This window comes from Pinus tabuliformis, chromosome 8 (genome assembly GCF_031772625.1).
Source record: "Pinus tabuliformis cultivar Carrire ecotype Pingquan chromosome 8, CPIR1, whole genome shotgun sequence".
NCBI classification, from domain to species: Eukaryota; Viridiplantae; Streptophyta; class Pinopsida; order Pinales; family Pinaceae; genus Pinus; species Pinus tabuliformis.
Window position 1 is genome coordinate 1900918825 of NC_142294.1, and position 13255 is coordinate 1900932079.

At 38.0% G+C, this 13255-nt stretch overlaps 2 protein-coding genes and 1 pseudogene across 2 annotated transcripts; 2 read left to right on the top strand and 1 right to left on the bottom strand.

Moving 5' to 3' along the window:
• Window positions 1–677: 677 nt before the first annotated feature.
• On the bottom strand, window positions 678–3852 carry LOC149244010 (putative cellulose synthase A catalytic subunit 2 [UDP-forming]). Its single transcript, XM_089374700.1, has 6 exons — window positions 3379–3852; window positions 3055–3267; window positions 2706–2958; window positions 2411–2607; window positions 1949–2299; window positions 678–1850 (listed from the first exon to the last, which is right to left on the bottom strand). Exons 2-6 carry the CDS (start codon window positions 3229–3231, stop codon window positions 1266–1268), a joined length of 1563 nt encoding a protein of 520 aa, XP_089230826.1. The 5' UTR covers window positions 3232–3267; window positions 3379–3852; the 3' UTR covers window positions 678–1265.
• Window positions 3853–4089: 237 nt separating this feature from the next.
• On the top strand, window positions 4090–4569 carry LOC149244011 (pentatricopeptide repeat-containing protein At3g12770 pseudogene; annotated as a pseudogene).
• A 3845-nt stretch (window positions 4570–8414) lies between these two features.
• On the top strand, window positions 8415–10119 carry LOC149244012 (alkaline ceramidase TOD1-like). Its single transcript, XM_089371377.1, has 4 exons — window positions 8415–8612; window positions 8922–9128; window positions 9494–9641; window positions 9767–10119. Exons 1-4 carry the CDS (start codon window positions 8415–8417, stop codon window positions 10117–10119), a joined length of 906 nt encoding a protein of 301 aa, XP_089227503.1.
• The last annotated feature ends 3136 nt before the right edge of the window (window positions 10120–13255 follow it).

The following is a 13255-nucleotide window of genomic DNA, read 5'->3' on the forward strand; positions in this document are numbered from 1 at the left end:
TGCGACTGACAAGTATCTGACAAGTATCCACTTTGCATTCATTTTTGTAACACATCAAGAGAAAAAAAAAAAAATATGAATTTTCATTGTATTTTCTGCTCTTTTCGTGACATTATTCAAATGTCACTTGCAGGAACTCATTGGTTTCCCCTCCCAAAATGTTTACCTCGAAGAATGACATTATCATCTTGAATCTGGCTGATTCTTTTAAAGTTGATTTTGATATTACTTTTTTTTATTGGGAGACTCATTTTTTACCAGAAGAATTCCCCTAATAACAAGGAAGAGAATTATGATTTATAAGAAAATTAACAGACCGAAAATGATCACTTAGTAAAAATGATAAAAACGCTTAGTTTTATGATAAAAAGACGTCCCTCCATAGCAGGGGCTGAGACATCCAACAAAACATCCCAGCACAGTATAGACATTCATCTTCTGAATGAACGCAATTCAACCTCCTTCCTATTATAAATGTAAAGATGGCAGGAGTTTTATAAGTTCATGACCGGCCGTGTAGCAAGATCCGTTGAACAATAACTTCATAGAAATCTAGAATCCATCAGGGTACATGATGAAAGAGCTTCAGCTCCTTTAACCACAAATATGAACATAGTAAGATTGGCATCAGTTAAAAGTCATCAATTATTTACAAGTAACAGCCGTGTCATTGCATGTAGTGAGATAATAGTTCAAAAGAGTAAACTAAGAATAAAATATTATATCGTTACAAAGAATCTTACAGAAAACAGACCATCAATGCTACGAGAACTACTACACTACTACACACTTTTTATGATGAATATATTACACAAACCCTCTTGGGCGTTGTCACAGGAGGTCAGATTATCTTCAGATACGGAATCACACTACAGTCAAAATTTCTTAACTATAGCTTGCAATTGTGCCATGTTCGGCAGAATCAGCACAGTACACAAACAACTGTCTTCAATATCACAATGCCATCAGTTACCAGCGTCTTTTCAGTGGATCTTACTTGATGACTTATCACCAAAATGAAGGATCACAAGTGCCAAGAAAAATGCCCTAGAGAACAAATGACGAGAAATATCAAGAACACTGCATCTACATGCCAACAGCATCCCATCAAATTAGGTAAGAGAATTATCAAATCCTGAAAAAGCTGTAATAGAATGCTCAAGCCCTCTGAGCGGTATAGATCTTCGATGTCAGAGAAGCCTTTCCGAATCACAAATTAATTTTGGAATAGACATGGTTGACCAGCAAATGGATGTTTGAGCCACTTAGCAATTGATGCCACACTGTTGTAGGTCTGGTCCTTTGATCCTGGTTGTGAAGGGATCTATACGAACCCATAACAAAGAGAAAATAGATGCCAGAAGAATTGACCAAACAATAACAATAGTTGGAGTGCGGTTCTGGCGACCCATCAAACCCTTGAGGAAAGGATAAAGGTGAACAATCACCCAAAAAGCAAAAAAGAGTTTCCCAAACAGGGGACCCCATGATCTATAACCGGTACTGATAGCATATGAGATGCCCGCCACCACACCTACAATGTTAATTATAAGCAAAGTGGTTGGGGGGATAAGGAGAGCAGTCCATTTGATCATATACAACTCTGCAAAATCACCACCTTCATCTGAAGCTTTTGAGGTAACAGTGAAGTTTGTGTCAACGCCAGCAAGGACCTTTAGTAATCCTTGAATGACTGCAAAGAGATGAGCAGACACACCTCCAATCACCCAGAACTGCTCATTCCTCCACCATTCATCAATGCCAACCCCGCTCCATCGCATTTCTAGTATGCCAGTAGCAAAAATGGATAAAAATAATGAAATGAACCATAAACTTGCAAGAGTGCTAATCTGCAAATCAACAAATGAAAGTTAGAAGGGTCAGAACAATCCAACGTCTGTTAAAAGACCAGTTTTAACCAGATAGTGAGTAGAGGCTAAAAATCTACCTCGGGAATAATGAATTTCCCAGTAAGAAGACATATTGCCGGCAATGTACAATATGCAAGCAGAGGAATAGAAGTGATAGGATAAACAGTGGTGTTTATATATGCCAGCCTCTCCAACCATTTGAGCCTTCCAGTATAACCATACCAAATTGGAAAATGCCTGCTAAGAAGAATTTCCACAGAGCCCAAAGCCCATCGCAGAACTTGGTTCAGACGATCAGAAAGATTAATTGGAGCAGATCCCTTGAATGCAGGGCGAGGAGGCATACAGTATATTGATCGCCAACCACGAGAGTGCATTTTAAAGCGAGTCAAAATATCTTCTGTCACAGAACCATATATCCAACCAATCTGCACAAGATACAAAATCCCAATCCATTAAAAAATTAAATCTCAGTTATGCTAGGCCCAAAGAACCAAATATAGGCACTATTATTCGCAAATTGGTGGTTATGGTTTTACCTCTTTTCCCCAATCTGACTTGTCTTCATAACCACAGCTGATTACATGGATTGCTTCTTTTAATAAATCAGCAGGAGTTGCAGATTGTGGCACGCCGCTATTCTCCATTTGAGTGGATGCCACAAAGACAAGGGATTGACCAAATTTTTTCTCCAAGCTTTTTTGGAACACCAGCGGGGATTTTTCATCATCAAATCCTGTGTATAGTTAGCAAACAGTGAAATATGTAAGGCAGAGGCAATATAAAAATGTGGCATCTAGTAGCTTAAGAAACTGTTTAGAAATTGGCATTTACCTTCCACACCTCCTTCTATGTCTTCCAGACTACTGAATATGGGGACAGTTGAATCAGTTGGCCTGTCTAATTTTTTTGTGTCGTTGTACTTCTTGTTTGATTTTCTGCTCTTCTTTCTAGGTCCACAACAGCTTGAAAAATGGATCTTACCTTTGTGAGGAGGCTCATAACCATAGAGGGCTTGCCTGTTGAAAACGCACCCTGTGCCCACATAAACAGGCCCCTGTATCCCATCCAAACCCTTCAAATTGATCTGCAAACAATCCAGTACAATATTTTAGTTTCAAAAGCGCATAAAGCAGCATACGCAAATGCAAGTCTGTAACAATGCAATTTGATCAACACTCACATCAAAAAAGACTGTATTGTGATTAGCATATCGATCATTTCTGTCAATGCCATCAAACCTTTGAGGGAACTGAACATAACAGACTTTCTTCCCAAGAGTAGGATCCATCATAAAACACATTGCCTCACGAAGGGCCCTGCTGTTGTTTATATAATGGTCACAATCAAGATTGAGCATATAAGGGCCATTGGTAAGAACTGCGGAAACACGAACCTGTAAATAAATAACAAGAGGAACATTCTTACTAAGAACAACATAATTTTAAAAAATCAAATTTAAAAGGCAAAATAACTTTTCCAGATTTTGGTTTAGCAAATTACTTACCAATGGTTGCTAGATGAGCACGATGGGTGAGGAGAGTGGAAATGCTACTGGCAACGTAATGGAAATTAGGATTTCTGGGTGCAATCTAGGAGCAGTGGTAGCTGGTTGTGAAGTAGCTCAGAGATTGGAGGGATGTGTGCAGCTTATGAGCCTTCCCAGAAGTGCAGGAAGCATTGTATTCAGGTCAGAGCAGGTGAGTATTTGATTAATTTTTCCTTTTGAATGGATTCTGCAGGGTGCAGAGTTCCTGACCAGATCAAGCTTTATATGGTTACTTCCACAGGCATAAGCCAACTTCATACAAGCAAAATCGGCAAAATCAAGCATCACTTCTTTCAGTCCATCGAATTTACAGAATCGATCCATCCATGCACTCAGCAATGGCATTTTCTCTGGATCTATAAAACGCTATCGGTAGCCTTCTCGAGGACTTTGATAATCGCTGACAAACCACCCAATGCGATGTCAAGCAAGCCGATCTGATCCCCTCCAAAATACGGTTTTCCTGAGAAGCACTGGTTGGTTCGCAGCGCTTCCTATCAAAAGAAAGTTTGTAACGCTATCTTCCACTGCTTTTTGTAGCTGCTCGCCATGGCCAGCGAAAACTCCTCGCAGACATGGATAGAACTGAGGGGCACACATTAAAACCAGGAGTATATTGGTTATTGAATAGAAAAATAATATTTTTAACTTTCGATTACATGGACTGCAATGATAAGCGGGTATGTGAAGAATGAGCTGTTCCAGGAAGCAATTCAACTCTATTCTCAAATGCAATGTGCTGCTATACAGCCTGATAATTTCACATTTTCCTGTGTACTTAAGGCCTGTGCTGCCTTATCAGCTCTGCAACAGGGCAAACAGATTCATAATCACATAATTCGACTTAATGGAGTGAAGCATGATGTGGCTGTAGAGAATGCCCTTGTGGTCATGTATTCTCAATGCAGCAGATTAGACATTGCACGCCAAGTGTTTGACACAATCTCTCATAGAAATGCCGTCTCTTGGAATTCTATGATTTCTGGTTATTCTCAAAATGGGTATCCTGAAGAGGCCCTAGAATTGTTTCGTGGAATGCAGAGTGATGCCGTGGAGCCTAATTGGATCACCATTACGGCTCTGCTCCCGGCCTGCGGATACTTGGGAGTTGTGCGACAGGGGAAGGAGATTCATGGGGTATGTAATTAAGAGTGAAATAGAGGCTGATGTTTTGGTGGGAAATGCCCTCATAGACATGTATGCTAAATGTGGGAGTATAGAAACTGCGTGCAAAGTCTTCGATGAAATGCCAGTGAGAGATTTGGTGTCGTGGAATACAGTAATTGCAGGGCAGGGAATTAATGGGCGTGGGGAGGAAGCCATAAAATATTTTTTTCGAATGCAGGAGGATGAAGCAGGGTTGAGGCCAGACAGTATTACCTTTATTTTAATGGGCGTGGGGAGGAAGCCATAAAATATTTTTTTCGAATGCAGGAGGATGAAGCAGGGTTGAGGCCAGACAGTATTACCTTTATTTCGCTTCTGTCTGCGTGTAGCCATGCAGGCCTCGTCGAGGAAGGATGGCTATATTTCAAGAGCATGAGTGAAGATTATGATATCACTCCTGAGGTTGAGCACTATGCATGCATAGTGGATCTTCTAGGTCGTGCTGGACGAATAGAAGAGGCATACAAATTCATCCAAGAAATGCCACTGGAACCCAGTTATGGATAGAACTGAGGGGCACACATTAAAACCAGGAGTATATTAGTTATTGAATAGAAAAATAAGGAAAATAGCAGATAAGGAAAGGATCGATGAGATACGAATGCAGGCGATTACTAAGAATGAACTAAATTACCTTATCATCTACAAAGGCAGCCCAGAAACGAGCAATGGCTCGGTCATATGGATCTTTGGGAATTCTTGTGAACAGGGTTCGATTTCAGCAGCAGCTCGCTCTTAGCTCTGAGATTCTCTTCCGCGAACTGTTCATCGATACGTTTAAGAGCAAGTGCTATGCGAACTCGCGCACAATGAAGGGACTCAGAGTCATACCGAACCGCTTTACCTGCCCCTTTTCTCCCGTTTTCTTATTTCAGTTTTCGATCAACGATCAAAATTCGTTCAATCGTCTAACATCACAGATCCACGGTCGACAATAGAACACCAAGGCGGCTGGGGCAATTCATCTCAAAGGGAAACGCCTTACGGCGTAACTAGCATTTGCACCTTATGTTGCAAAGGAAACGCCGTAAGGCATAGAGTGGGGAAGAATAGGGACATGTATAGAGGGGAGAGAATAGAGACATGTGAATGGACATTGTTGAAAACAAGTGTGGATGATAATGAGTTAGAGTTGAAAGTATTAGTTATGTGTATTTTGAATATGAATATTTTGTAAATAACAGTAGTGTGTGGAAAAATAGCAACATGTGAATGGACATTGTTGGAAGCTAGGGTGGATGATAATGAGTTATACTTGAAATGATTAGTTATGTGTATTCGAATATGGAAATTTGGTAAATAATAGTAATGTCTTGTAAAGGTTATCGATTATCCATGTTGTTGTTTTTGTATATGTGAACATGTTTTTGTACATTATTTTTTGAGATGTAATTTTTCCATATGCTACCTATTTATGGTGTTCTTAGAAAATACTATTATATTGTAATGGAAGAGGTGAAAGAAACGATACGAGATTGTCAACAACATCATGATCGTCATTCCATATTTGAAAATCCATGAAAAATTGTTGGATCCATGATGATAATAATAAAAATTCCAGCATGATTTTGAAAAAATCTAGCTGATTTTTTTGAAAATGTTAATTACAGTGGTCAAGCTTCAGTATTTTGGGTACCGAGGCATTCATGATGGATGCTAAATCCATTTCCGCCATCCAAAAGAAATTTAAACACTCCCACAGTCAAATTTTGGAATTTGTCATTCAAACAAAATTGTGACCTCTTTAGATAAGATTGGAAAAAAATGGTCTACGTTTGTGTGGGAAACATGATTGAATATCAAAGTTCCAAACGAATGTGTACATGCATAGAGGATTATTATGGAAGATTCCTTCTTCAAGGAATCGTAATATAAGCCATGAGGATATTAAATGTCCTTAAAAATTAAAGCACAAAACTCGGGAGCTTCAAGACCCAAGAATGGAATTTGGTATTTGGTAACATTTTACAAGGGAAACATGATTGAACATCAAAGTTTCAAATGAATGCGTACATGCATAGAGAATTATTATGGAAGATTCCTTCTTCAGGGAATAGTAATATTTTCAAACGAATGCGTACACGCATATAGGATTATTATGGAAGATTCCTTCTTCAGGGAATAGTAATATAAGCCATGAGGATATTAAATGTCCTTAAAAACTAGAGCACGGAACTTGGGAGCTTCAAGACCCAAGAATGGAATTTGGTAACATTTTTAAATGGAGTTTCCAATACAAACTGACGGGAATCACCCACAAGCTTTCAAGTTCATGGCCCCTAAATTTTTGCATTCTTGATAATGTGTTCTCACTGTTTCAATGTCAATTTCATGATGGTTCCAAAAAAAATTAAAAAACAATTTTATAAGTTTTAATTTTTATCTATAAAATAGCTACTCCATCATGAAGAACGAATATTATTGCTACTCCATCATGAAGGATAGAGAACTTGCGAGCTTTGAGACCCAGGAATGGAATTTGGTAACATTTTAAATTGAGTTTCCAATTCAAGCTTTCTCAATCTGACATAATCACCTACAAGCTTTCAAGTCCGTGGGCCCTAAATTTTTGCATTCTTGATGATGTTTTCTCACTGTTTCAGTGTCAATTTCATGATGCTTCCAAAAAACTATAAAACAGTTTTAAAGTGTAAGTTTTTATCTATAAATTAGCTACTTCATCATGGAGAATACACATTTGTTAGGTATTATTTGGCATTTCACATCATGTTGTATTATGCGTCATTGTGTAAGTAAAGCAACATTGTGAATCTAGTGTGAGGAGGACCAAGGTGTATTTAGTTGTCACAATTGATTGAGGGATGAGGCACATTGAAGAGTCATAGATAAGAGAGATGCATTGAAGAGAATTTTGGTATCACATCATGAGGAACGTTGTGAGGCATTTTGCCACCATTTGGTCATATCAACATATATTTTACTTTCTAAAACTAGCATTTCCCTGATTTGGAACAAAGATTTTGTTTTATTATGTATGCATTACAGTGTCCAATTTTTATTTCCCTGATGCAATGATAGTAGCTATTGTGAAGAAACATCTTGACGCTTTGAATATCATAAGAGATGAATCTTGGTATTTCATACAGTAAGAAGAGGCGTCTGGTAGAAGTTAGAACGGACTGAGAATTCAGCTTTCTTTTTCATTGAAGGTTTGACATTTCATAATCATCCTAGGGATACATTGACAATTTGGCCAGGGATTTGTGATCTAACTATGCCAGCTAATTCCACTGAGTGTCAGCTTCAATTTCCATATCCAATTTCTAGTAGTTTTAATAGTATGGTTTGAAGGTGGCGAGGGCATCCCTCCCAATCGATGTTTGGGCCCTCAGCCAAATAAAATATTACCTCTCCTCAGATAGAGGTAGCATTCCACATAGTTTTTCATGGCAACATTCTTAGATTAACTTGAGATATAGGCACAAAATATTGCTGAGTATTTAGATGATCATGTCTCCTGCAGTTTAGGAACATCTATTCTATCCCATAACAAATTTACATGAAATTGTGTTAATGCATAAATTATCCTGAAACTAATGACACTTCTTGCGTTGACCTACTCTGAAAGAATGGATACTTGTAGTTGTTTCCTTCGATTTCCCCCATAAAAAATAATGCATTCACAAAATGCTGGTTATAGTCTCTTTTGAAGTTCACTCGAAGCTTTGGTTTGTACGATTAAAACCACTAAATCTAATGGTCGAGTGAAAAGGGATTTAGAATCGGCCCTATATTCCTCGCTTGAACAAATCAGGGTCCAAGGTTGTGACTTAGGTGGTATTACTCATATGTTTCGGCTATCGTACATGAAAGGCACTGAAAACCCCAATTCAACTTCAGGTCCAGTGACCTTCAGTGGAAATCTGGATGTGAAGGAAAGAAAAAGGCATTTCAATTATTATGAAGGGATTGATTTGCCTTGTGGTTTTGCCAATTACCGTACCCGAGGGTTCCTTGTGTCTGAAGAAGACAAGAAGGTCATGGAACAATGCAAGGGGGGTGTGGTAATTTCAACTATATTTGGATCCTATGAAAGATTAATAAACCCAAGAATGTTAAGAAAATCACAATAGAAAACATTTGTTTCTTCATGTTTATGGACAATGCAACTCTCACACTTCTTGCCAGATACCATATCAAGCCCAATGAGTCTCATAGAATTGGAATTTGGCACATTGTTTTGGTCAGGGAGTTTCCATACAAGGAATCTGTAATGAATGGCCGCATACCCAATTATATTTCCCACAGGCTTTCTCAAACTGTGTTTACAACATTTGGAAGGATGCCGAGCTACAACTTGTTCTTGACCTCAGCTACCGTACATGAAAGGAACTGAAAATCCCAATTCAACTTCAGGTCTAGTGACCTTCAGTGGAAATCTGGATGTGAAGGAAGGAAAAAGGTATTTCAATTATTCTGAAGGGATTGATTTTCCTTGTGGTTTTGCCAATTATCGTACCCGAGGGTTCCTTGTGTCTGAAGAAGACAAGAAGGTCATGGAACAGTGCAAGGGGGGTGTGGTAATTTCAACTATATTTGGAGCCTGTGAAAGATTAATAAACCCAAGAATGTTAAGAAAATCACAATAGAAAACATTTGTTTCTTCATGTTTATGGACAATGCAACTCTCACACTTCTTGCCAGATACCAGATCAAGCCCAATGAGTCTCATAGAATTGGAATTTGGAACATTGTTTTGGTCAGGGAGTTTCCATACAAGGAATCTGTAATGAATGGCCGCATACCCAATTATCTTTCCCACAGGCTTTTCTCAAACTGTGTTTACAACATTTGGAAGGATGCCAAGCTACAACTTGTTCTTGATCTTTTGTAAATTTTGGAAAATCTCCATGGAACTCACAACGTTGATATTGCTATCTGAAAGCATCCCTACAATACTCATACCATGGAGGAAGCCGTTTTTAAAGTCATATGGAGAAATTGGAGCAAAGAAGCTGTGAGGTATCAAATGGACAGGTACTGTGCCAATGGCTTGCAACCTTGGAGCTCTGAAATCCTTCCGTCAAGAAGTGGTATGAGAACTCAACTTTGCTCAATTATGGTGAAGTTTTAGTGGGATAGCATCTGAGATTTGTTTTGAGGTTGGTTCTCTCTGTAAATGATTTTTTGATTTTGTGGGTTGTTGTTGGCATTACAGATGTGGCTGATACTGCACTGATATTGAGAAAGCACACCCTTTCAATGAAGCTATTTTCTTGCCTGTTATTCAATGAATTAGATTTCTTTGATCCTCAGGATCAGTTGCCATTTGCATATGTAAGAGACATGATGACCCCCAAAGTGAGGATTCACATGTTCGAATCAGCCATTTTTAATGCAATAACAAATGTATATCAACATTCTTACAAGGTCAATCGAAGCATTTTCAAAGAGCCTCCTTTGGATCGGCAAATTTCTGAGCCTCCTTTGGACCGGAAAATTTCTTTGGTTTATGAATCTAGAGCCTGGAAATCGTATTTGGACAGAATGTGGGCTACATATTCTGTTTGATTGTATTAATTCATTTCAAATTTGATTGGTTGCTAATATTATTCTGTTTGATTGTATTAATTGATTTCAAATTTGATTGGCTGCTAATATTACAATTTTCAGAAGCTATCAATTTTTTAAACTGTGAAGGGTCATGAAATAGCGGGAAATAGCAGAATATGGGAGGAACCATACATGCAAATTTATCCAATCCATGATGTTGATGGATGCCATGCGTGTTAATTTTGTGCTAGATTGGATTAGATTAATTGAAATCATTTTTACTGCTTCTGCCAACATGAGAAGATAGAGATTGTGCACCTATATCTAATATGTGTATTGCATTTAATGGCGTTGATAGAGACTGAATTTTTTTTCCATGTGAATTCCAGTGGTGATTCTCGTTATACTGGAAATGAAGGAAAATACAATGAAACGTGCTCTTCTGGACAACTGGTATCCAAACTGGGTGTACACCATGAAAACATTTTTAACTCAAACAGAAACAAAGAATTTTTCTAGGTGGCTCTTCATTGTCAACGCAATCCTGAATTGAAATTTGGTACAAGTTGTAAAGGCTTGCATGTGCACCATCGTGATAGAGCTTTTATTAGATGAGGTGTGACGTGGGAACAAATGTCCCCATATGTTGATTGTTACATTTCTGCATCTTTTTTAGATTTTCCTATCCCTATGTCGCCATTGCTCTTCTATTTATGCACATTTCTGCATCTTATTTAGATTTGCATATTCCTATGTCACTATTGCTCCTCAATTTATGCACATTTTGCACCTTATTTAAATTTTTCTATTCCTATGTCGCCATTGCTCCTTAATTTATGCCTTACGGCATTTCCTTGGCAACATTCTTAGATTAACTTGAGATATAGGCGCAAAATATTGCTGAGTATTTACATGATCATGTCTCCTACATTTTAGGAACATCTACTCTATCCCATAACAAATTTACATGAAATTGTGTTAATGCATAAATTATCCTGAAACTGATGAAATAGCCTCCGCAAGACATTAAACCACCTTCACCATACTAATTACTAGATGATTAGTAACATTTATAGATGGCCAACGACTCCAACTTTGGGGAAATAGGCTTTCAGCATTTATATATGCCACCCAAAATGCTCACAGAAAATGTCAAATTCAGAGTCCCAGAGTCCCAATTTTGGAAAAATGGAATGTAAGCATTGATGTATGCCCAGCGTAATGCTGGCACAAAATATCAAATTCACACTAATCCAATAATTCATATATGGACAAAATAAAAGGGCTGCTTCAAACCTACAGGCCTAGAATCAATAAAGGAAGCAGAATTTCACATGTAAAAACTATGATTACCTTGTTAAAGAATAAGTAGTTCTATTTCACATATATCCCATATTACCTTGGAAGGAAAAAGCAATCCAAAATGAAATTTCACATGTAAAAATTATGACTACCCTGCTCCAGAATTAATGGTTTTATTCTACATCGATGCAATATTATCTTCAAAAGAAAAATATGACATGAGTACATTGGATTACAAAATTGTGAATACAAATCCTACACAACTCAATTCACTACACAGAAAAACCAATACAATCCGCAACAAAATTTCAAGAAAAATTATGAACTATCTATTCTATAAAGGAATCTCAATGACGACATTATCCGTGAGAATCAAAATTAATATTACCCATAACATCTAACTGAGGCCCAAGTGCCTGTTCTTCTGCAGGGTTAATCTCCACTGAATTCTGAGGCTTTTCGGTTGATGGGTGTTTGATCGATATTAATAATTTCAACACTGCCTGTGCAAATGGGGCATATGTAGCGCTGGGAGAGCCAAATATCTGCGCAGGGAACATGGAAACAATGGCTACATTTTGGTAACACAAGGCATTTATCACCATCCTTGAATTGATCAAGACAAACCATGCATTCAAGATCGATGTTGATGCAAATATTTTCGACATCATTCTTTTTATCATTGCTGCTCTGTTCAGCGTTGGTGGTGCAAAAGGAAATAGGCAATTTCTGGGAATCAGACTCAAAAAGACCAGATCTTAGGGTGAACGGCAAGGGCGAAAATTCATGAACCGTTTTAATTTTGGATCAACGATCAAGCTTTGTTTGATCGTCTAACACCACAAATCCACAGTGAATAATAGGACACGGCGACAGCTGGGGTAATTCATTTCAAAGGAAAACGCTACAGCGTAAAAATCAGACTCAAAAAGACCAAATCTTAGGGTGAACGACGAGGGCGAAAATTCATGAACAGTTTCAGTTTCATGAACCGTTTTAATTTTGGATCAACGATCAAGCTTTATTTGATCGTCTAACACCACAAATCCATGGTAAATAATAGGACATGGCGACGGCTGGGGTAATTCGTTTCAAAGGGAAACGCTACGGCGTAATTATTAATAGAATGTATTATTGATATTTCTATACTTTATGATCCATCGGTCAGTTCACAGTGGTGTCTACAATTGTGTAGTTCCCATTGTGTAGAGAGTCTGAGGACTATGCGATGTGAATGTTCCGCCCAGAAACAATTTCGATATATTTCTGTAAATGGCTTTAGTCAAATGAATCCCATCCCAGTTGAAATGTTGTCTAGGATTTGTACACACAGATGCTCCTACAGCGTCGCATGTTACGCTCAAATTGTAATTATATCAACTACCCATTCCACAACAAGCCTGTAACACATTATTCTACGGCCCAAAATTCTATGGAGTTCAAAATTTTGAGGGTTGCCCCGTGAAAGTCTGCAAAAACAAATTTAACTTGTGGATATTGTGCTTTAAGTTTTTTCACTCGGGCTTATAGAACATCATTCCCAGTTTTGGATAAATTGTTAAACCTCGGAATGCACCCTATGTTGTCCATTGGTTCTCCAGATGGAGTGTATAGTGTTAAATACGACGGTGAGTAGCCAATGGGCAAATTCTTTTGTACTAAAATCTTCTTTGCTCTGCCCACAGTAATAAATTTCTACAGTGCATTTTCAATCTTGGCCACAACTAAAGGGACAAAGCTAGACACTTCTTGCATTGACCTACTCTGAAAGAATGGATACTTGTAGTTGTTTACTTCGATTTCCCCATAAAAAATAATGCATTCACAAAATGTTGGTTACAGTCTCTTTTGA